General features: G+C 45.0%; 1 protein-coding gene across 6 annotated transcripts in view; it reads right to left on the reverse strand.

Moving 5' to 3' along the window:
- The window catches only part of LOC126213463 (uncharacterized), a 149,017-nt gene that overhangs the window by 16,082 nt on the left and 108,739 nt on the right, over positions 1 to 24,196 (reverse strand). For all 6 annotated transcript variants that reach the window (XM_049941239.1, XM_049941238.1, XM_049941236.1 and 3 more), the window contains 2 exons: positions 22,680 to 22,781; positions 11,474 to 11,514 (listed from right to left, as the gene is read on the reverse strand). In XM_049941239.1, the coding sequence (XP_049797196.1) occupies positions 11,474 to 11,514; positions 22,680 to 22,781 (143 nt within the window). The remainder of the gene's footprint in view (positions 1 to 11,473; positions 11,515 to 22,679; positions 22,782 to 24,196) is intronic.

Below are 24,196 nucleotides of genomic sequence, written 5' to 3' on the forward strand. Positions count from 1 at the left end.
GGCTAGTGTAAAAAGCTCCAGACACTAAACGTAATCCACAGTGGTGGATAGAGTCGAGACGCCGAAGAATAGACGGCCGAGCAGAGGAGTAGACTATGCTTCCATAATCCAATTTCGAGCGCACTAAGGCGCGATAGAGGCGGAGAAGGGCCACTCGGTCCGCTCCCCAGGAGGTACCATTCAGGACACGGAGGGTGTTAAGCGATCGCAGACAGCGAGCCGAAAGATAAGAAACGTGGGAGGACCAGCACAGTTTTCTGTCAAACATAAGACCCAAGAATTTAGCGACGTCTGAAAACGGAAGGTTGACAGGACCTAGATGTAAGGAGGGCGGAAGAAACTCCTTACGTCGCCAAAAATTAACACAAACGGTCTTACTGGGTGAGAAACGGAAGCCAGTTTCGATGCTCCACGAGTGGAGGCGATCGAGACATCCTTGAAGACGTCGTTCAAGAAGGCTGGTCCGTTGAGAGTTGTACTAGATCGCAAAATCGTCCACAAAGAGGGAGCCCGAGATATCAGGAAGGAGACAATCCATAATTGGATTGATGGCGATGGCAAACAGTACAACACTCAGCACGGAGCCCTGGGGTACCCCGTTTTCTTGGGAGAAAGTGCGGGAGAGAGTAGTGTTCACCCGCACCCTACATGTGCGCTCTGCCATAAATTCGCGAAGAAAAAGGGGCAGCTGGCCTCGAAAGCCCCAAGAGAACAGTGTGCGGAGGATGCCTGTCCTCCAACAGGTATCGTATGCTCTCTCCAGATCAAAAAATATTGCTACCGTTTGGCGTTTCCGGAGAAAATTGTTCATGATATAAGTGGAGAGAGCAACAAGATGGTCAACTGCAGAACGATGCTTTCGGAATCCGCATTGGGCTGGTGTTAAAAGACTGCGGGATTCCAGCCACCAAGCTAAACGGTAATTCACCATACGCTCCAAAACCTTACAGACACTACTCGTGAGAGAAATGGGGCGATAGCTAGAGGGGAGATGTTTGTCCTTTCCAGGTTTCGGAACGGGAACGACAATAGCTTCCCGCCATCGTCTGGGAAAGGTACTGTCGGTCCAAATTCGATTATAGAGGCGAAGGAGGTAACGCAGACTATGGGTTGATAAATGCAGCAACATTTGGACATGGATACCATCCGGTCCCGGGGCGGAGGAGCGAGAAGAAGAGAGCGCATGTTGGAGTTCCCGCATGGAGAAAACAGTATTGTAGCTTTCGTGATTTTGAGAGGAGAAAGCAAGATGTCGCACTTCCGCTGCACGTTTCTTCGGGAGAAACGCTGGCGGGTAATTTGAAGAGCTCGAAATCGCAGCGAAGTGCTGACCCAACGAGTTAGAAATTGCGACAGGGTCCACTACGGTATCATGCGCGACAGTGAGCCCAGAGACCGGGGAGAAACTAGGCGCGCCTGAGAACCGTCGAAGCCGACTCCAAACTTCCGAGGAGGGAGTGAAGGTGTTAAATGAACTAATAAAGAATTTCCAGCTTGCCTTCTTGCTATCGCGGATGACGCGATGGCATCGCGCACGGAGCTGCTTATATCGGATACAGTTGGCCAAAGTAGGATGGTGACGGAAAATGTGAAGAGCACGTCGCCGCTCACGTATTGCGTCACGGCATGCCTCGTTCCACCAAGGAACTGGGGGGCGCCGGGGCAATTCGGAGGTGCGTGGTATTGAACGTTCCGCAGCTGTAAGAATAACGTCGGTAATATGTGTGACCTCATCATCGACGCTCGGAAAGCGACGGTCATCGAATGTCGCGAGAGACGAAAAAAGTGTCCAATCGGCTTGGGCAAACTTCCAGGGTCGCGAGCGCACATATGGCAGTTGAGGCTGCAGTCTAAGGACACATGGAAAGTGGTCACTCGAGTGTGTATCGTCAAGGGCGAACCATTCGAAGCGCTGAGCTAGCGGAACAGTACCGACCGCAAGGTCCAAATGAGATAAATTTGTCGTGGAGGCAGACAAAAATGTGGGGACCCCAGTGTTGGGGCAAACTAGATCCGCTTGGTGGAAGACGTCTAGCAATAGGGAGCCACGTGGACAAGGATGTGGAGATCCCCAAAGCGGGTGGTGGGCATTGAAGTCCCCAACCAGCAAATATGGGGGTGGAAGCTGACCAAGAAGATGAAGGAGATCAGCTCGTGCCATTGGTGTGGACGATGGAATGTATACCGTACAAAGAGAGAACGTGTATCCAGAAAGGGAAAGACGGACGGCGACAGCTTGGAAGGAACTGTTTAAGGGGATTGGGTGATAATGGAGAGTATCATGGAGAAGAATCATGAGTCCTCCATGTGCTGGAGTGCCTTCAACAGAGGGGAGATCATATCGGACGGACTGAAAATGAGGGAGAACAAAGCGGTCATGGGGACGCAGCTTTGTTTCCTGAAGACAGAAGATGACCGGCGAGTAGGATCGTAAGAGGATCGACAATTCATCCCGATTGGCTCGAATGCCGCGGATATTCCAGTGGATAATGGACATAGGGTGAACAGAAAATGGAGGAATGTGACCAAGGGTGCTGTCAACTCAACGACTGCTCAGAGCTTGCGACCGAGAGCATGGAATGGCATTCAGCCAAAGGAAGAAGATCCTGATCCATAGGTTGGTCAGGAGCAGCTCCTGCCACCAGCGATTGGCCGGTTGACCGGCCACCGGCAGTGCGCCTCGGCGACACAGAAGACGGCCGAGGGTGATTTCCGCCAGGTGGTGCTGTAGAAGGGACACGCCTTGGCGGAGAAGGAGAGGAACCGTGTTTCTTTGTAGCCTTCTTGGAAGTATGATGTTTAGATGGAGGAGGAACCGATGGTTGTGAAGTTGCGGTACGTAAAAACTCTTCACGAGTATGCTCTTTTTTCGAAGACTTGTTGTCTGACTTTTGGGCTCGAGATTTAGCAGAACCCGACGAAGGGTGAGCCATAGAGTGGGCAGGCGAAAGTGGTGAGGTTGAACGGGCGATCTTTGCGCTGGCCGATCTGACGACCGTGGTACTAAAGGTGAGGTCGCAAGTCTGCGTGGCCGCCTCCTTTGTTGGCCGAGGAGAAGCAAGGACAGTGCTGTATTTTCCTGTCTGAGGCACGGTGGGCTGTCGACTGGCGAATAATTTTCGAGCGGGTCGACACCTTTTCCTTCACTCTTATTTCCTGGATGAGCTTTTCGTCCTTAGAAACGGGGCAATCTCGAGAGGAAGCAGCGTGGTCACCCATACAGTTGATGCAGCGAGGGGATGGAGGTGGACAAGCACCCTCATGGGCATCCTTGCCACACGTAACACATTTGGCCGGATTGGAACAGGACTGGCTGGTGTGATTGAACCGCTGACAGCGATAGCAACGCGTAGGGTTTGGGACGTAAGGGCGAACGGAAATTATCTCATAGCCTGCTTTGATTTTCGATGGGAGTTGAACTCTGTCAAATGTCAAGAAGACAGTGCGGGTTGGAATGATGTTCGTGTCAACCCTTTTCGTAACTCTATGGACAGCCGTTACGCCCTGGTCAGACAGGTAGTGCTGAATTTCTTCGTCAGACAATCCATCGAGGGAGCGTGTATAAACGACTCCACGCGAGGAATTTAAGGTACGGTGCGGTTCCACCCGGACAGGGAAGGTGTGGAGCAGAGAAGTACGCAGCAATTTTTGTGCCTGGAGGGCACTGTGTGTTTCTAACAACAGGGTGCCATTCCGTAATCTGGAACAAGACTTTACAGGACCTGCAATTGCGTCGACACCTTTCTGAATAATGAAAGGGTTGACCGTGGAGAAGTCGTGACCTTCGTCAGACCGAGAAACAACAAGGAACTGTGGCAATGATGGAAGAACCGTCTGTGGCTGAGACTCAGTGAACTTACGCTTGTGAGCAGACATAGTGGAAGGTGAGGAAACCATTGCGGAAGTATCCCCCACGATTACCGGCGTCTCCGATGGCGCGCTCCTCCCTTGTGAGGGCCCTCACTGAGGGCACTCCCGCCTTAGGTGATTGTTCACACCTCAGGTCACACCTCCCGACAAACGGACGGAGGGAAAATGGCTCTGAGCACTATGCGACTTAACTTCTGCGGTCATGAGTCGCCTAAAACTTAGAACTAATTAAACCTAACTAACCTAAGGACATCACACACATCCATGCCCGAGGCAGGATTCGAACCTGCGACCGTAGCGGCCGCGCGGTTCCAGACTGTAGCGCCTTTAACCGCTTGGTCACCATGGCCGGCCGGACGGAGGGACCAATCGGCACTTTCGGAAGGTATCAGCTCGGGTAATCACCCCTCCCTGGGCCTGGCCGTTACCAGGGGGTACGTACGTGTCCTACCTGTCTACCCGGGGCGGGGAATTACGCGTTACCCCGTCACCGGCTACGCATGGAAGTGCGTGGGTCGGCCTTCAGACACGCACAGGGAGGAAAAAAGGAAAGGGAAAGGAAAGAAGAGGGGGTCTCAAACGCCGCAGCGGAGAAAAGGGCAAAGAGAAGAGGGAAGGAAAAGAGAAGGACAGAGGAAGGACGAGGACTTGCAAGCGTAGAAAGCAAGGAATTTGGAACAGTTTCGAGCATCCGTCTCCGGACGTAGGCACAAACCATACTCCCAGAGGGGGAGAAAGGGAAGGAAAGAACCAGAGGTGAGAGGGGGGGGGGGCGAAGATGGGGGGGGGGGGGAAGGATGCGGAAAGGGAAGGTATGCAGCCCGGAAAGGAAGGAGGGCCACATTAGCTCGGGGTCCCGTGCTCGCTACGCACGTGTCCACAAAAGAGTTGTGGATCCCCTGGGGGGGAGACTTCTGGCTGCAGGATTATACGGAAGGTAAGCAGTGCTCCAATTATGAACACAGCTGAACTGAAGGCACACACTGCGCAGCACATTGTAGCGGGGCTTTGAATTTTGCCGCGCTACACTCGTTCCCTCAGATAAAAAATATCCCGTCGCAGCGGTATGAGCGCTCGACAGCAGAGAAAATACCAAAATTGTAACTTTTTTTGTTTTCTATTCGATTCAATTGTCTCTCGATAGCCGAAGCTAAAGGCAGACGTGATCTGATGCTGGTGTAAAAAACTTAATAGCTAGTCTTGATCTGATTTTAATGTGTAGACATATTGTGGAAATTGTTAAGAAATTCAGAGGATGGAAGTAGCAAAGTAAATTAAATTGCATACAGTATCAAGATGATTTTAATTGGTATAAATTAGTGATTCCTGGACGATTGCAAGATTTCGGAGCAGACTTTTCACGCAGAAATGAAGGAGATTTTTGAAGACCTGTACGCCGCCCGAAAGAAGACAAGTTAACCTGGTAAAGAATGAACTCAAAGCTACGCCATTTCCCCCTGTCAGTTACATTTTGTTGTTCTCTGTTCTTTTTCAAAAATTTTTGTAGTGGAAATTGGTTTAACTTTTGCTCAAAAACGCCACAAGGACCACCCCAACAATAGCTTTTCCGAATAATGAAGTCCGGTAGCTTTTCTGTAATACAAAGTCCGATTTGCTTTTCATTTTTCCCCTTTTTCACAGTCATTTACGATTATAAAACCCCTTTTTTTATTCATCATTTCTTCCCACATTTTCAACCTTTTCTTTTTCTTTTCTTCTCATTTTCTTTTTTTGTATTAACCACTACAACATTCTAAACGTGACCCCCTGCGACCCTGCGATCTCTTGTGGAACGTGCCGTTTCTCTATTTTAACTCGTGACAGGAAACGGCGGACAGCGTATCGAATGTGCCTCGCGTCAGTCTGACAGAAACGTACGACGTCGCCTTCGTCGCCCTTAATGTCTAACGACTAAGAGAGGTCATTTTGAATAGGGCTATCGGATATGTACCAAAATAGTGTAAAAAGAACCTAAAGCTAAACTAGCTTCTTAAAATCAGGTACTCGAGGTACTGAACCTTGGAGCTTAATCGAGTGAGGTCTGTGAACACATATAGCATATAGTTTATAGTTTAGCTTTATGTTCTTTTTACACTATTTTGGTACATATCCGATAGCACTATTCAAAATGACCTCTCTCAGTCATTAGATATTAAGGGCGATGGTGGCAACATTGTACATCCTTTCACGCAATTACATTCAGCCTGTCATACTAATTTAACCCTTTTCTGGTCAATAGCACTTAGAATTTATTACAGTAACTTTACACGCCTATCCGAGCGTAGTCACCAAATAGTCTCACCGATCCCAAGTAATTGAAAAATGGGTTATTCACCCCCACAGTTTTAGCCTGCTCCTAGATGATGGTATTTTGTCTGTCCTGCGTGCACGCGTTTTGACCGACCGTGTAATTTGCTATTCCACATATATAATTTTAGCCTATCCACGGTCTATAGTTCTATAAAATTGTGCTCGAGCTAGGACATTATACGTACGCACTCATTAACTTCCTGCGCCTTCGACCCTGTCATCGGATCACTTTCGTAACACATTTTATGCCAATCACGTGGAAGAAGACGATTTCTCAATTTGCGCACGCGCGTTCCTTTCCGACATTCTCACAGCCTAGCTGCCGGCGCCACATCAGTTTACCTGAGAGCCCACGGTCCACCGGACATTGGCCAGCGTGAGGAAACATGCTTCTGACGTCTCAGCTGAGTACAGCTATTGACACGGCACACACGTACCGTTTAGTTTACATTTCATGGGAGTCTTTTGCCCTTTTGGGCGTTCTGTATTAATGTTTGACCGTGCCTCTTTAGGCAGGTTGTAGTTTTAGTGTGTTCAGAAGAAGGCGTGGTTATCTGCGCCGAAACATAGGGCGACATTCGGTTTCTATTTGCAGTCGAGGCAATAATCGTAAAAATTATTCACGATTACTGACATGCTGCAATGTTAAAAGTTCTCAAAGTTCTCATTTTGTGCTAAGTTTTCCCTGACGGTTGTTTTGTATTGTCTGTCTTAACTTTGCCAGTGTTTCACAATACCTCTCTAAGGTAACTGTTGTGTCAAGTTCAAGGAAGATCGACAAGAATCACTCCCTTAGCTTCCCAAAACACGGTAGCCACAGTCTTTATTGCTAATGGCATTTGCGAACACTTCCTCAGTTTCTTGGGAGAATTTGTGTGTCCCCATTCCACCGACTGTCTCTCTGTTTTCCATATGGCACGCTTCACCCAGTCTCATCCTTTGTTATCGTACTATCAATAACTTTGTTACCATTTTTCTTGTTATCTTTGAAGGAGGTCAGTGCTGCTGCTAGCCCTCTGTTTTTGTGGTCTTCCTTTAGGATTTTGGAGCACGTCTTACACAAAATTTGTGGTAACCGAGCTTCTTCACCACAGTTTCACGCATCAAACTACACGAAATTTGGGGTACATGTAGTGTATGTTCCGTAGTTGTGAAATTTGTTGCCAATTTTCATCACCGGCCCATTCAGTCACAAGACTAGATCTACCACTGCGGCTGCATCGTGAGCATCGGTACGGACATTTTTAAAATCGACGCACCGTTGCCTCACTCTGCTTTCACTCATTATAGTTTTTCTGTACACATCACAAAGGTTGCAATAAATTTCAATCGCTTTGCAGTTTTTTGATAACAAAAACCTAATCGCAGAACGCATCTCACAAGTGGCGAGACTTTCTATCGCAGCACAAAAAGTAAAGCAGAAGAGACTCAAACGACTCACTACCACTGCCGTACGCATGTCGAGTGTAGGAATGTTACGGCACTGAGACAGCTGCTGTAGCCTCGCCTACTGCCACTATAAATCAAAGTCTGGTACCTTCTGGATAGTCCTCGTATGTTATACGGATGTGGGTCTGGAAACAATTTATCTCCACGTTAGCACAAAGATTCTACAACGCTTCAACGCGTTAATAATCTACTCTGAAATGGAGCCTCATTTCTGAGCAACAAAATGAGGGCTGACAATGCTGAATACACCATTTGCAAAAGTGAACTCTTGCGGAAAAGTCTGTTGCCGATATGTCTGCACGTGGCAAACGTACAGAAGGTTCTCGCATAGCACTCGCCAGATAAACGTGCGCGCAACATTACATGTTACACCTAACTGTGTTATACTGACACTAGCACTGTCATCAACTTCTTGAAGAAATTTCTATTACAGCTAAAATGTCTTCATCTTTCTAAGCCTGCCCTATCCGTGAGTAGTAGGCTCAAAAGATGACGCTCAACTGTTTCAAACGACGTCCTGTTGGGCCTCTGTCGTCCCGGAGATCTCTCCAGACATAAACCCTGGGCACCGTGGTCATTACCGACAGCTAATCCGTACACCAAATGGCCATCTGCCAACTCTGCGTTCGAGTAAAAACTTCCAGTGCACTGTACCGGATCCCGCATCCGTGACAAACACTAAACAACTGACGCAGCATTCTTTATACGGGTACAGCAATGAAGTTTGTCACATCTCACCCCGAGCAATGAAGTCTCGTGTCAACATTACTTTCCTCCAATTGGAACAACAAACCCTGATGGTGGACCTAAGAATTAGAGCTTACTGTACAATTTAACTGAATGAAGCCGCAATTTTATTTTAAACATACCACGTAATAGTGGTTCATTCTGTTCGTGTAATTATGAAGACGAGTAGAAAATGAGCTCTAACACAGAAATAAAGCATTTCTGGACCCGTTCCGTATAATACGTATTATTTTTCTACGCATTCCTTATAACACATTTTATCTCTTTACACACGAGGAACATTTCCCGAAAGTTTGGCCACCCTTTTCGTTGCACCCCGTACGTGGACAAAACCGCCAGCAAGCCGCCTGCCGGCACGAACAGCCACTGCCACGCCGTGGCTGAGAGACGGTCAGACCCTACTGTTGCCGAGCGAGTTGTGCACGCAATACGGGGCGCAGCCCGTGCTATCTCGATTTTCCCACGGGCACCAGTTTTTCACAATTGCACTGGGAGAGGGGGCAGAACCTTTTCTACGACATATCCTTCCTTCTTTCCCAAAATCGTCCCCGCCTCTATCTTCGCTAGTCCCTATCCTTCACCTGCCCCTATCCCTTTCCTCGCTCCCACTCCGGCCCTCCGCACGCCTCCTATACTGCCGACACTCCTGTGCAGTCCTTCCCTCTCCTTTACTTTCCTCCTCTCCTACTTTCTCCTCCCACTGCGAGCGCTCGCTGCTGCACCTAGTAACAAACCGTCGAGTTCCCGCCACATCCCGGCATGCTCACGGCCACCTTTCCCGTCCCTATCGTGCTACCTCTTCCCCCCTTCCCCTTCTGTAGCCCAAATACCTACACCAGAAGAGTTTGCTGCTACAGCTCGTGTAACTGTCGGGCCTCAAAACCCGGAGACAACTGTGTCCGTGTGTGTGTTTTGTACGTATCTGATGAGGGACTTAAGTCTGACTGCTAAATAATACAAGGTGTCCCACATAAGGCCGGTACACCTCACGTACCGGTTAATCGTCTCTAGTGAAGTGGCTACAGTGCATTTTATTGGGAAGTTGAGTGTAGCTGTACGTCCGTGTGTCAGTTGTTGTGAGAAGCTCGTATTCTCGAGTTGTTACAGAAACGGGGCAGTTTGCATTAGAATGGCAAATCGATATTACGGAGTGTTACCTAAAAACAGCCTCTTTCGAGGAACGTTTCGAGTGAATTGTCTCGGTAGGAAACTCCCCTCGACCGGAACTATTCGAGATATAACGAGACGTGGAGGGCTGTAGCATCCACTCTAAATGTGCAGAGGAATAGGTGACCGACAGTGGGGACTCCTGAAACTGTAGATAGAATTCGGACAGACATTACGTGAAGTCCTCACGAGTCGGTAAGGACGTTATCGCAGCAGACCGGTGTACATCTCGTATCTCCTGTCACCGTGTACTAGAAGATACGAAATTCCGAGACTACCGGGTGAGCGTGGTGCGAGAGTCGAAATTTGAGGAGCGGGAAAAAAATAGTTCGTCACCGTAACTGGCTGTGAACACCGATCGCTAACAGTTACTGAGATCCCTCGCTTTACTTCACATCGGGTGAGGCCCGGTTTGATTTCTCAGGTTACGTTAACTCCCAGAACTGCAGATACTGGTCGCAGGACGGCCCCTGTACTGTGCACGGAGAACCTCTACACTCGGAGAAGGCAGGTGTTCGGTGTGCGTCGTCCGGCACGCAAGTCACTGGCCCCGTATTTTTCAGTTACACCTTAAACGGTGCCGGATATCTGGAAATCTTTGATTCTTTCTGTGCACAGTTGACAGATGCAAAAGTATGGCCTAATAACCGACTTGTCAGTAGATGCCTCTGGGCCACACTGTCCCCAAACGTTACGTGATTTTTATTTACGGGGCACACTAAAAAGCACAGTGTACGCTGACAACAATTGCACAATCGACAAACTTAAATGGAACTTCACTAGAGAAATTAATGACACCGAGCCTACAGAATTACGGCGCGTTGCCGGTAACGTCGTCACGCGAAGTCGGCCGTGTCCGGAAGCCTGTAGCCACCACCTCCGGCATCTCTTATAAAAAGTAACCGCAAGTTTTTAATGATACCGTTATCTAGTATTTTTCAGTTAGTTAATTGTTACTCACATATCGTGTGTGAGGCACACCAGTTTTACGTGGAACACCTGGTATATAGCATTCTTGCCTCGTGTGCCTGTTTGCCTCTCAATGCCTCCTCATGTGGTGAGTAGCAATCTGTCGTTTTCATACTATTGTTATAACAACCCACATTCTTATTGCTTAAATTTGTTTCAATAGGAACTGAAGCCACAATTGAATTTTTTCCTCTAAAAACATCTCACTCAACCGTCCTCCCTGAAGAGTAGGAGTCTCCCGGAGAAATACTGCCTCTTCAATCTCGACGGGATCAGTTACGGCAAGCCCTTTTCCAGTTTTTGAACAAACCGTAAAAATGACCCTTCAACTCTTCATTCGTAGTCGCACTTTTTCACTGTTTTTCCAACTTTAAGTGTGCCCCTTATTGATTCACAAGTTCAACCCTTTTCAGTTTTTCCCCAATTTTTTCTACGTCTTTTTTACAGTCACTAACAGTAACACATCCGACACCGTAAAGTGAAATCAGTTTTCGAAGAGTCTTCCTCCGATCGGTCTCTTCGATACACTCCGCCCGTCTTCCGTAGAAATGGCTCGGCTTCCTTTTACTTGCCGTACTGACAGGAGACACAAAATACATCTGAGCAATACTATACCACAAAAATACACACAGGCAGGAAGCTCCCGGATTATGCCTAAGAGGTGACAATAGAAGGTGCTGTGGTATCCCGAAGGTACGGTACAGTAGGGATTCACACAGAAAGAGATGTCGGGCAATAAGAACTGCTAGATTGCTGAAAGTCACGTAACTGACACTGTACTGCAGCTCGTTGACAGTAAAAAGGTCGACACACTGACAATGATACTGTTATTTTGTAGTTTTCTGTTAGTAGAACACTCATCTGATGCTTGTGGACCAATCAGAACTATTTATGGATACAGCAAAGCTTTGTGCTGCTTTTATATATACTAATTTACTAAAAATAGAAGTGTCTCTCTTACCCTGGGCTACTACTGGATTCTCTGCAAACTGAAGCAGGCACCTGCAACAATTTCAGTGAACATTACTAACTACAGCAAAACCCAATAAACTTATCGACAGCAAAAACCTCATTCAAATCATTTTTTTAGCAGTAATTACCAGAGGATAATGACAGCTCATACAGCACAAATAGGATAAGGTGGCGTCTGAGCAGAAGACAAATTCATGCCGTCACTTCTGTTGGGGCAATATTCACTCTTCCTTTCATTCATTCATCAATCCCTAGATCCATCCATTTCTGTAGATTCCAATAAGGATATCTTTCACGGATTTGGTACAAGACAATGTATACATTAAGAAAAGAACAGAAAGAAACCCTAACAACTTAATCTGTATAGTGTATTAACCGCTACCCTCTGGGATGGAATAATGACAATATTATGAAAAGGATAGATTGCTGCTCACCATACAGCAGAAACGCCGAGTCGCAGACAGGCCTCGGCAACCGGAGACTGCGGACGCTCGTGTGTGGGTTGCATTTGCTCAGGTACATGTGCGTGTACATCGTCTAATTCCAATGAAGACCTTTTCGGCCGAAAGCTTACTTGTTTGACAGTCTTTACATTGTGCCTATCTGTGACCCGGTATCTCCGCTGTTTGATGATTAGCAATCTATGCTTTTCATAAAATTATGGTTCTATTTGTGCTTATTACAGCTAAACTGAATCGTGTAAATTAGTAAGCAATCTGCTGATCTGATAAATCTGGTGCCACCAAATTTTACTGTATAACAGCTGCTTATCTACACTCCTGGAAATGGAAAAAAGAACACATTGACACCGGTGTGTCAGACCCACCATACTTGCTCCGGACACTGCGAGAGGGCTGTACAAGCAATGATCACACGCACGGCACAGCGGACACACCAGGAACCGCAGTGTTGGCCGTCGAATGGCGCTAGCTGCGCAGCATTTGTGCACCGCTGCCGTCAGTGTCAGCCAGTTTGCCGTGGCATACGGAGCTCCATCGCAGTCTTTAACACTGGTAGCATGCCGCGACAGCGTGGACGTGAACCGTATGTGCAGTTGACGGACTTTGAGCGAGGGCGTATAGTGGGCATGCGGGAGGCCGGGTGGACGTACCGCCGAATTGCTCAACACGTGGGGCGTGAGGTCTCCACAGTACATCGATGTTGTCGCCAGTGGTCGGCGGAAGGTGCACGTGCCCGTCGACCTGGGACCGGACCGCAGCGACGCACGGATGCACGCCAAGACCGTAGGATCCTACGCAGTGCCGTAGGGGACCGCACCGCCACTTCCCAGCAAATTAGGGACACTGTTGCTCCTGGGGTGTCGGCGAGGACCATTCGCAAACGTCTCCATGAAGCTGGGCTACGGTCCCGCACACCGTTAGGCCGTCTTCCGCTCACGCCCCAACATCGTGCAGCCCACCTCCAGTGGTGTCGCGACAGGTGTGAATGGAGGGACGAATGGAGACGTGTCGTCTTCAGCGATGAGAGTCGCTTCTGCCTTGGTGCCAATGATGGTCGTATGCGTGTTTGGCGCCGTGCAGGTGAGCGCCACAATCAGGACTGCATACGACCGAGGCACACAGGGCCAACACCCGGCATCATGGTGTGGGGAGCGATCTCCTACACTGGCCGTACGTACACCACTGGTGATCGTCGAGGGGACACTGAATAGTGCACGGCACATCCAAACCGTCATTGAACCCATCGTTCTACCATTCCTAGACCGGCAAGGGAACTTGCTGTTCCAACAGGACAATGCACGTCCGCATGTATTCCGTGCCACCCAACGTGCTCTAGAAGGTGTAAGTCAACTACCCTGGCCAGTAAGATCTCCAGATCTGTCCCCCATTGAGCATGTTTGGGACTGGATGAAGCGTCGTCTCACGCGGTCTGCACGTCCAGCACGAACGCTGGTCCAACTGAGGCGCCAGGTGGAAATGGCATGGCAAGCCGTTCCACAGGACTACATACAGCATCTCTACGATCGTCTCCATGGGAGAATAGCAGCCTGCATTGCTGCGAAAGGTGGATATACACTGTACTAGTGCCGACATTGTGCATGCTCTGTTGCCTGTGTCTATGTGCCTGTGGTTCTGTCAGTGTGATCATGTGATGTATCTGACCCCAGGAATGTGTGAATAAAGTTTCCCCTTCCTGGGACAATGAATTCACGGTGTTCTTATTTCAATTTCCAGGAGTGTATTATTAGTAGCTTAATATTTACTTGATCAAAATGATATTTCTCAGAGGAGTATTTTTACACCTTTTAATACTGAGTCCTATTTATACTATATTATTACTTGTCATACAACTTCTTAAGAAACACTGCTGTTTGACTCAGAGTTGACAGAACTTTTCAATTCGTGACTCTAGGTGTGCAAATAATTTTTAGAAAGAGTGGCTAATGACATATGTTTTTAGTTTTTTTTTTTTTTAATTCATAGGGATTCACAATTTCTTGATTTATATTTGATCGGAGCCTGTTGAATTTCTTCCCACCAGAGTGTACAGCTTCATCCTGGAGACAAGATAAAGTCTAAATGGAAATTATTCTTGTGTCTTGTATTGTGATTGTGTTTATCACAGTGTAGCTGAAAACAGCTTTTCACTATCTGCAACATAAACCATTAAGGAAGTGAGTGTAAGAATTCCAGGATCCTTAGAAATAATTCTGCAAGATGTACAGTTATTTACTTTACACAATATCCTTATTGCCGAATTCTGCTGAACACACATTTTAGGTGCACTGCCCAGAAGATAATTCCATCAGACAACGGAGAGTCGACAACATACTAAATAAGCCAACTCTCCCACCTTTAGGTCACCACGATGCCAGATGCTTCGAAGAAGGTATAACATGCAAGGCAAATTTTAAATCCAACCTGAAATCACTGCTTCTGGCCAACCCCTTCTATTTGCAACAACAACACCACTTAAGTGTACTTGCAGAAGCAGAACTTAAAAAACAATATATTCATTAATGCTAACACTAATTATGTGCATATATCCAGTAAACTGACTCATTCAAATTATCTATGGAACAATTATCTAACTAACTAACTAGCTACCAAACAAAGTATCTCGATTAGTTAATCTACATATTCACTGCATTTTAACTTGTTATTCAACTCGACCCCAAAGTCTTTTACACACTTTGCTCTTAACACTTGAGCATGTGCACCAAGGTATGAAGTGTGCCAACCACAAATAAAATTGTCTTGTACCTTTCCACTATTGTTTTACAACTGTGACCCCATACCTATTTCTTCATTATTGTATCAGTTAACACAATGATAAGCTGTGTTGTCATACGTTCAAGTAAACAGTAGTAACATAAAATAAACTGCGGGCGACGTGAGAAAAAATTTACGATCCGTGCAAGAAAATGACCCAGATTAATAGCTAGCAGCACAGTCCCATAATGAGGCAGAGCACTTGTCTGCAAGATAATTAGAAATAAGTGGTCAGCTCAAATCTGAAAAATGGTTCAAAAATGGCTCTGAGCACTACGGGACTCGACATCTGGTCATCAGTCCCCTAGACTTAGACTACTTAAACCTAAGGACACCACACACATCCACACCCGAAGCAGGATTCGAACCTGCGACCGTAGTAGCAGCGCTGTTCCGGACTGGAGCGCTTAGAACCGCTCGGCCACCACGGCCGGCTAAATCTGAAGCAAATGTGCCATTTAATGCTTCGAGTGGGTCGTTACTGTGGGGCAACACTTGCACACATCAAAAGAGTGATATAAGGAAAGTTTATTCTGTTATTGTTTAAACAGCACTTTCGCCCATATAATGTAAATTTATTTAATCATTTTTGAATTAAACTAAGATTAAACTGTGATTTTGCTTATACACATTTACCTCGGTAACATAAAGAAAAATATTCTTTACACACGTACAAGGTGCGCCGCACACCGGTTCTTGTTACAAACACCGGTGCACCCTCTTGAGGGCTGATGTCTACTTTTGGTGCTAAAATGTTGTTAATTTATACTGAAATTGCACTAATATGCATACATAAACAATGGAAAACCTGGAACGGAATAACAACAATACGAATTAGGACAGATCATTTCTCGCCACACAGAGGAGGCGTCGAGTGGTAGACGAGCACATTTAGACGTACGCTCGAAAGCAGACTAAGCTATCGGCCCGTCTGCCACTCGACACTTCCTCCGAGTGGTAAGTATCAATCTATCCTCACTTGTACTGTCAATAATACAGGTGTCTGTGCGACTGAGGTTTAACCGCCTCACTCTGTCGAAGTAAGTCCTTCGAGCACCGTCACCACTGCAGCCGCATCTGTCCCGTGCGGTACAGTGCCAGACTCCCGAGGGAGAGGAGGTGCACAGTGAAAACTTAACACTCGTGCGTATGAAAATCTGTCTAATATCATAGTTACGGTGGAAGAGACTCCGTCTGTTCAAATGGCGCTTCTTCTATGACATCACGAGCTGCCTGCTCGTGACGGATCACCTGTAGGTCCATTTTTGCAGCTCGAACACCACATTCTGATGCACATCCTCCAACTACACTAGAGCATTGATTATCCCAAACAACTGGGACCGAAGGTGTTCAAATAACTGATACTTTATGACAACGGAACATCTACCAAAAAATGTTGTACCAGTATTCACTGGAATACGAGACAGAGAAATAATAGATTAGACCCAAAAATTTTGTATCGCACATCTTACAAATGGCACAGAGAACTGACCACACAGTCTAGTTCAGAACAATCCAAACGGTCATCAAAGCAGGACTACAGACCGGTGGGTCGGCTGCCAATTCGTGTGCGTCCGAAAGACATTTTTTCGGGAAAGGAAATTTAAAGTTTTATCCGACTCTAAATTCCTAATTATCTACTTCCTGAGTGAATTATGGCATAGCAGTTAACGTGTAAATGTAAACCTTTCAATTACAATGCATAATTCTACTGAAAACATTGTTTATCACACATGTAGCCTACATTATTAAACATTTTAGGTGGCACGAGTCTACCTGAATGATCCTTTTGCAATTCACCCCCACTTTCCGACCTTCTTCCAACACAGTGTCCCTCATACCTTCCAATCTTTTCAAACCGTGGAACTGTAGCAGTCACATCCGTATTTGTACAATCTTTAACAAACACATCACATCGTTTTAATCTCAAACCAGCACAAACCCAATAGTACTAATGTTTCACGTGCGGCAGAGCACGGAGCACACGAGTAATCGATGTTATCGGGTGGTGGTAGCACGCCTGCCTGCCACGAGTGCTCGGCTGTACACCACTCGATTTCCGAGGCGCTTAGCAGGTCAGTTCGGTGAAATAACATTCACTGCTCTCCGAGTGAACTACTGAACTGAGAACCACACCACTAGTCGGATACAAAGATCTGCTAGCCTAGCAATGATAAGAAGTAGTGTCAGTCCAGATTTCAATTTTTGTGACTTATGCCACACGGTAGCAAACCCACCCGGTCAGTTGTCCAAAATACGGTTTTGCCCCCCGAGCTTTTACTTGTTACTTTGCTGCAAAATCTCACGAACATTAAAGACGGCAAATATACAGCATCACACGGTTCGTACAGTCTGCATCTACATCTATACTCTGCAAACTTCCGAGAAGTGCACGGCAGGGTAAACATCCCTCGTGTATGGAGTCAGGGAAGAATGACTGTTTGAATGCCTCTGCAGCTGCAGTAATTATTCTAATAATCTTACCCTCACAATCACTACATGAGTAATACGCAGGGGGTTGTAGTATATTTATAGAGTCATCATTTAAAGCTGATTCCTGAAACTTTGTTAATAGACTTTCTCGGGATAGTTTATGTTTACCTTCAACAGTCTCCCCGTTCAGTTCCTTCAGTATCTCTGTGACACACTTCCACAGATCAAACAAACCTCTGGCCATTTGTGCTGCCTTTCTCTGTACACGTTCAACATCCTCTGTTAGTCCTATCTTGTACAGGTCCCACACACTTGAGCAATATTCTAGAACCGGTCTCACAAGTAATTTATAAGCAATCTCTTTTGTAAACTGACGGCACTTCCCCAGGATTTTACTAATAAAATGAAGTCTACCACTTGCTTTACCCACAACTGAATGTATGCGATCAATCCATATTGTATACCTACGAAGTGCTACACCCAACACAATAGGATACTACATTTTTTCATTTTGCAAACTGCAGTCCTGACCACTTTGCAGCCATCTTAAAAAAATGAATAGCTTCTTCACGGCACGGTTCCTTTTCAATATAGTCACCATCACCAGCCTCGTCCTCATTCTCGTGAGAATCTCTCTTGTTGACGACACTGGCAACATTTTCATCGTTCATCAATATTTGACTTTCGGGACAGTCTAGAATATTTTCACGACTGCACTGAAGATTCTTTAATCACCCATCCATTTCAGATACAAATACGCTGTTTGGTGATAGAGAGTAACAGCTTATTCTGAACTTCACACAGTACCTAAATCCTATTCATCATCATGTTTAGCCTCAAACATTTTGTACTACATCACAAAATGGCGTTTTCCAATTTTGGGTTCCCACTTGTCTCTACCATTTGTAGCAAGTTCCTGATTATTGAGATTAATGTGGACCTTAAATTGCACGGATAACCAAAAATCCAGTAATCCAAATTGGGCACAGTTTTACTGGAAACTGTCATTTACTGCATTCAGAGTACACATTTGAAAGTCCACTGCATTACTGTCACATTATTCGCAACGAACTGGCAACTTATTTAAAAGCTCACATTTAAAACACACCGTATTTTGTATTAAACAATGTAAAATACAGGATGGAATGTAACAATTGTATTTTGTATTACTTGCTTTCATTTCACTTTAGAAAACAGTCATCCATTTTTTTCCGTTTCGGCTTGCATTCACTTTTTCCCTGACGATAGTTCTCATTTCTCTGAGAAAATCAGTATATTCAAACGAGTGTTGTTTTGCATACTCTAACAACTGGTTGACACATTTCAGTGCCTCAATGTGCGCAACAAAAATTTCATAAATAACTCATCTTCAGTTACCTCTACTGAACACACATTGCTCAGCATACCTGCATCACTTAGCTGATCGAATTCCTCTCCACTGTCGTTATTGTTTAATCAGTCTGTGTTTCCACAACCACAAATTGGTTTCACAATATGTCAGACATGTAACAGCATAACATTCCTCGCTACTGTAGCTCCCAAAGACACTTTCAGTAGAAGCTGCTGCAAAACAGTGGGAGATGTTGCAACAGAAAAATATTTCAGTGATGTCCGAAGATAGGATTGGGGCCAGCTTTGTCTTCTAGCAACAAATCGTGAATCACATGTATGATAGTGTATTCTAAATGAAAATATTTCCTCAAACTGTATTAAAATACTTCAGACTTCATATATCTTCTTTGCAATTCCCGAATTATGTATGCATAATCTACAAACCAGGTAATTGGAAGCTTGTTGTATAAATGATCTGCCATATCATCCGAAAGCTGGAATAGTTATCTTTGCTGATGATGATGCAAGTATTAAAATTTAGTCCAATGGAGAAACTTCAACATTATGAAAAATAAATAACATTTTCTTCTAAATTATTAACTGTTTCTCAGCATATGGCCCATAGCTCATATAAAATACAATGCATAGAATTTCAAGGCCCTGGCAATACCATTATAAATAATGCTGAGGGTAGATCAATAAATGACAGAGAATATTCCGAACTCTCTCGTCTTTATCCTGACACGAACCTAAACTAAAAGATAGATATCATCTGGAATATCTAAGCTCTGCAAAGTTTGCCATAGCTGACTCTGAAAAAGTTATAAAGCTGGGGTTGTTGAGGACGAAAATGCTTGTTGCACAGAAGCAAGTAATAAGGATAATACGCTGTGTCTACACCGGAACCTCTTGCAGATAGTTTTTTAAACAGCAAAGCAAGCCTTCTGTATAACCTAAAATCATTTCTCCAAGACAACCTCCTCCTACTCAATGGGCGAACTTCTATTTAAAAACTGATAGTGGATAGTCCTGGTTTTTAAGTGTAGTTGCCTAAGTAGGACTAATAAATAAAGCATTTTTAAATCACAAATGATGTCTCCATACCCTGTAAACTGACGCATTCTACATCATTTCGATAAAATAGGTGCTCAAACGTCGAGCAACAAGTTACTAATTAATTAACTACTGACATCAGCCTTATTGACATCAGCCTCACAGTACATTTATAGTCTCGCTTATGATGTTTGTCAACAATCAATCAGAGTCTGAAAATAACTGTAAAATTCATAAATATAATACTACAAGGTGAAATGATTTACACAATCTGTGCCTCAGCTTTAGTGTTGCACAGAAGAGAGTGAGGTATTCAGCCTTAAACCCTCTGGCCACTTACTTGCCCAGGGATGTGAAAAATGTAATAGATAATAAAATTATCTGCAAATACAACTACTATTCCATAATATATTTTGTGTGTGTGTGTGTGTGTGTGTGTGTGTGTGTGAGAGAGAGAGAGAGAGAGAGAGAGAGAGAGAGAACAAAAATACAGGATTGCCACAGAAAGATAAATGACTGCCAAATACAGAGAAACAGCCTTGCGCAGTGGTAACACCAGTTTCCAGTTTCTGTCAAATCACCACAGTTAAGCACTGCTGTTGGCAAGTGGGATGCACTCAGCCCTCGTGAGGCCAACTGAGGAGTTACTCGGCGTGGCTCTGGTCAGAAAAACTGACACGAGTCAGGGCAGTGGTGTGCTGAACACACGCCTGTGGAATCTGCATCCAGTGGCGCCTGTCGACTGAGGGTGACACGGCGGTCGACCGGTTCCGTTGGCATTCTGAGCCCTGTTCACAAAGAATTTAGAAATAGAGGAAAATGAGGGAATGTATCCGATCCGATAAAATGAACAAAGAGGAAGTCTAAGGAAGAATGTAAAATTAGGCTTCGCTTACAGTCCAAATGGAACAGGTACGGCAATCGAGTTATATCCTATGAGGCCGAAACTGAGCGTTATAATTCATTTATGAAACCGGAACAAGTCTATGCTTTGGAGTGTCTTATTGCAAATAAGAAGGGATAGTTGGAAAAGCAAAGAAGGGAAAGCAAAAAGGTGGAAGGAGTATATAGCGGCTCTATACAAGGGCTATGTACTTAAAGGACAATATAATGGAAATGGGAATGGGAGATACTGCGTGAAGAGTTTGACAGACCACTGAAAGACCCAGGTCGAAACAAGGCCCCGGGAGTAGACAATATTCCATAGGAACTACTGACGGCCTCCGGGGAGCCAACCATGACAAAACTCTACCATCTGGTGAGCAAGATGTATAGTATCAGTTTAAAAAGTCATTGCTGCAAAATACTAACACGAATTCTTTACAGACGAACGGAAAAACTGGTAGAAGCTGACCTCAGGATAGATCAGTTTGGATTCCGTAGAAATATTGGAACACGTGAGGCAATACTGACCCTACAACTTATCTTAGAAAACAGATTAAGGATAGGCAAACTTGCATTTCTAGTATTTGTATACGTAGAGAAGGCTTTTGACAATGTTGACTGGAAAACTCTTTCAAATTCTGAAGGTGGCAGGGGTAAAATACAGGGAGTGAAAAACTATTTACAATTTGTACAGAAACCAGATGGCAGTTATAAGAGTTAAGGGACATGAAAGGGAAGCAGTGGTTGGGAAGTGAGTGAGACAGGGTTGTAGCCTCTCCCCGATGTTATTCAATCTGTATATTGAGCAAGCAGTAAAGGAAACAAAAGAAAAATTTGGAATAGGAATTGAAGTCCATGGAGAAGAAATAAAAACTTTGAGATTCGCCAATGACATTGTAATTCTGTCAGAGACAGCAAAGGACCAGAAGAGCAGCTGAACGGAATGGACAGTGTATTGAAAGGAGGATATAAGATGAACATCAACAGAAGCAGAACGAAGATAATGGAATGTAGTCAAATTAAATTGGGTGATGCTGATGGAATTAGATTAGGAAATGAGACACTTAAAGTAGTAAAGGAGTTTTGCTATTTGGGGAGCAAAATAACTGATGATGGTCGAAGTAGAGAGGATAGAAAAGTAGACTGGCAATGCCAAGGAAAGCGTTTCTGAAGAAGAGAAATTTGTTAACATCGAGTATAGATTTAAGTGTCAGAAAGTCATTTCTGAAAGTATTTGTATGGAGTATAGCCACATATGGAAGTGAAACGTGGACGATAAATAGTTTAGACAAGAAGAGAATAGAAGCTCTCGAAATGTGGTGATACAGAAGAATGCTGAATTTTAGATGAGTAGATCACATAACTAATAAGGAGTTACTGAGCGGAATTGGAGAGAAATTTGTGGCATAGCTTGACTGGAAGAAGGGATCGGTTGGTAGGGCATATTCTGAGGCATCAAGGGATCACCAATTTAGTATTGGAGGGAAGCACGGAGGATAAAAATCATAGAGGGAGACCAAGAGATGAATACACTAAGAAGATTCAGAAGGATGTAGGTTGCAGTAAGTATTGGTAGATGAAGAAGCTTGCATGGCGAGCTGCATCAAACCAGTCTCTGGACTGAAGACCACAACAACAATAACAAATAGTTGAGAAAATTTGAAAAGAGTTAAAAGAATACACTCAGGAAAACTCTGGCTCACCAGAAAACTTGGAAGAATATAAAAAACGAGGAGGTCCACAAGTACACTGTAAAGGTTGCAGAAACAATTTGTAAATAACTGTAAAAATTTTATGGACAACTATTGCGAAGGGACTAAAACTTAGTGAGCAAAAGATGTTCAATTGCATCACATTATTGCAGTCCAAGTGGGCAAAAGTAGTCAAAAGAGATGCACAAGAAACTGGCATTACACTACAGATGATTCAAAACAGAGAAAATTCAGAAGCAAAGTCAACAGCATAAAATCATTTGAAGAGAAACAACTAAAAAGAAGGCCCACACATCACATTTCTGAGCAGGAGAAAAAGGAAAGAAGTGAAAGAATGAGGAGGTTCTGGGAAGAAAGGAAACGAGTGGTCAAAAAACTTACGGGTCCGCACGGCCTGTAGTTGGCCGAGAAAAAAAGAAAAATAATAGGGCAGAAAGTCTGCGCCTTACAACTTGTAGGTCTTAGTGACTTGCCCTTTTTCTAGCCTTCTCCACCTTACCATTTTTTTCCTTACTATACGAGACTCTTAACTAATTACAATACGAACCTCTCTATTTGTCGTCGGTTCCAGAATCACGATGTCGCCCACTTCCTCTCTGTCTCTCTCGTCTGTCCTCACGACACAGGTAACGTCTGGGTGGTCAGCTCCCTGGAAAAAGACAGTAAAATGGCAGACAGAAGATAAGGCTCACGACTGACCTACATCTGATACCACCAGGTTACAACTGTTACCATTCTGACAATCACTACGAAGAAGTTTGCACAGTACAATCACGAGGCAGTCCACCTCACCGCGTGTAGTTTTTTCGTACTCTTACAGTTGCTCAACTGGTAGGGTTTCATTTAGCGTTTATGGCTGGCACTTAACCAATCTGTGTACTTGGTTTAAAATTATGAGCAAAAGTTGCTGATGTCAGTTACTTTCGAGAGATAATATTTCAGTATATCAAATACAGTGGTCAAAATAAATGTTGAACACTGGTGAAATTTTAATACTGGACACTGCGATCCACAAATACGCTACGATATCAGTACACCGGTTCCTCTGTAATGTAATTTTTGGCAGAAACCGTCCATATTTCTGCCAGGAGGGTGCATTACGTGCAGCCTTCGGCAACTGTGTCACCTGTAAACACTGCAGAACTCGTGCCGTCACTTCGACTCGGCTCGGACGACAGTGCCAAGTGGCTCAGAGGCTCCGTATACCCTCTCTAACGGAGCACGGACGAGACAGGTGGATGCCGCAGTGAATGTCACCGCAAATCGAAGTGACGTCTCGAGAATCTGAAACGAGTTTCTAGCGACAGGATCGGTCGACGACTATCACGTAACCGGCAATGGAAGAAAAATGGCAGCCGTGTTGGACGGATATCTGCATACGGTGGCAAGCGGACATTCTGTGCACTACACTACACACACGTGTGGCAGTTCCGAACGATTACAGGAGTGCAGGTGTCGACACAAATGGCACGGAATAGGCCCCGTGAGCAGGGCTTACGTGCCGGAAGGCCTCTCCGAGCTCCTCCTCTAAATTAGGCTCAGAAAGTGGCTCGTGTCGGACAGAACACTCTCTGTGGACGAGACGGCAGTGGGACACGAAGCACGTTTCCGATGAGACGCGTATCGCCGTCCTGAAAATAATGATATGCTTTTTTGAGTGGTGTTGCCACCATTTGACTGAAATAATTTTTATTTTACTGTTATGTGATACAGATTCCAGCTTAGGGCATTTTCAAGTACAAAAACTTATTTACATGTCAAATGAGATCAGACTGGTACGAATTACGAATCCTCGTCAAAAAAGCGTACCTGATCGTATAGGCCAATTTGTCATTAGTAAAAGTGAAATGTGTCTAAAACATATAAATATATTGCAGACTTTCATTTCGAGCACTACAGCACAACTGTTAAATGAAACTGCTAACCGATAAGACAGGTACGTGCCGTAATACTGTGTCTCGAGCGAGGATCAAATGGATCGCTGTGTCGAGAAGAAATGTACAGATACCACTGACCGAAGGCTGCCCCTATTTTGATTGTACTGAAGCTGGAAGTCTTCCTACA

The sequence above is a fragment of the Schistocerca nitens genome, chromosome 11 (assembly GCF_023898315.1).
Source record: "Schistocerca nitens isolate TAMUIC-IGC-003100 chromosome 11, iqSchNite1.1, whole genome shotgun sequence".
Classification (NCBI taxonomy): Eukaryota; Metazoa; Arthropoda; class Insecta; order Orthoptera; family Acrididae; genus Schistocerca; species Schistocerca nitens.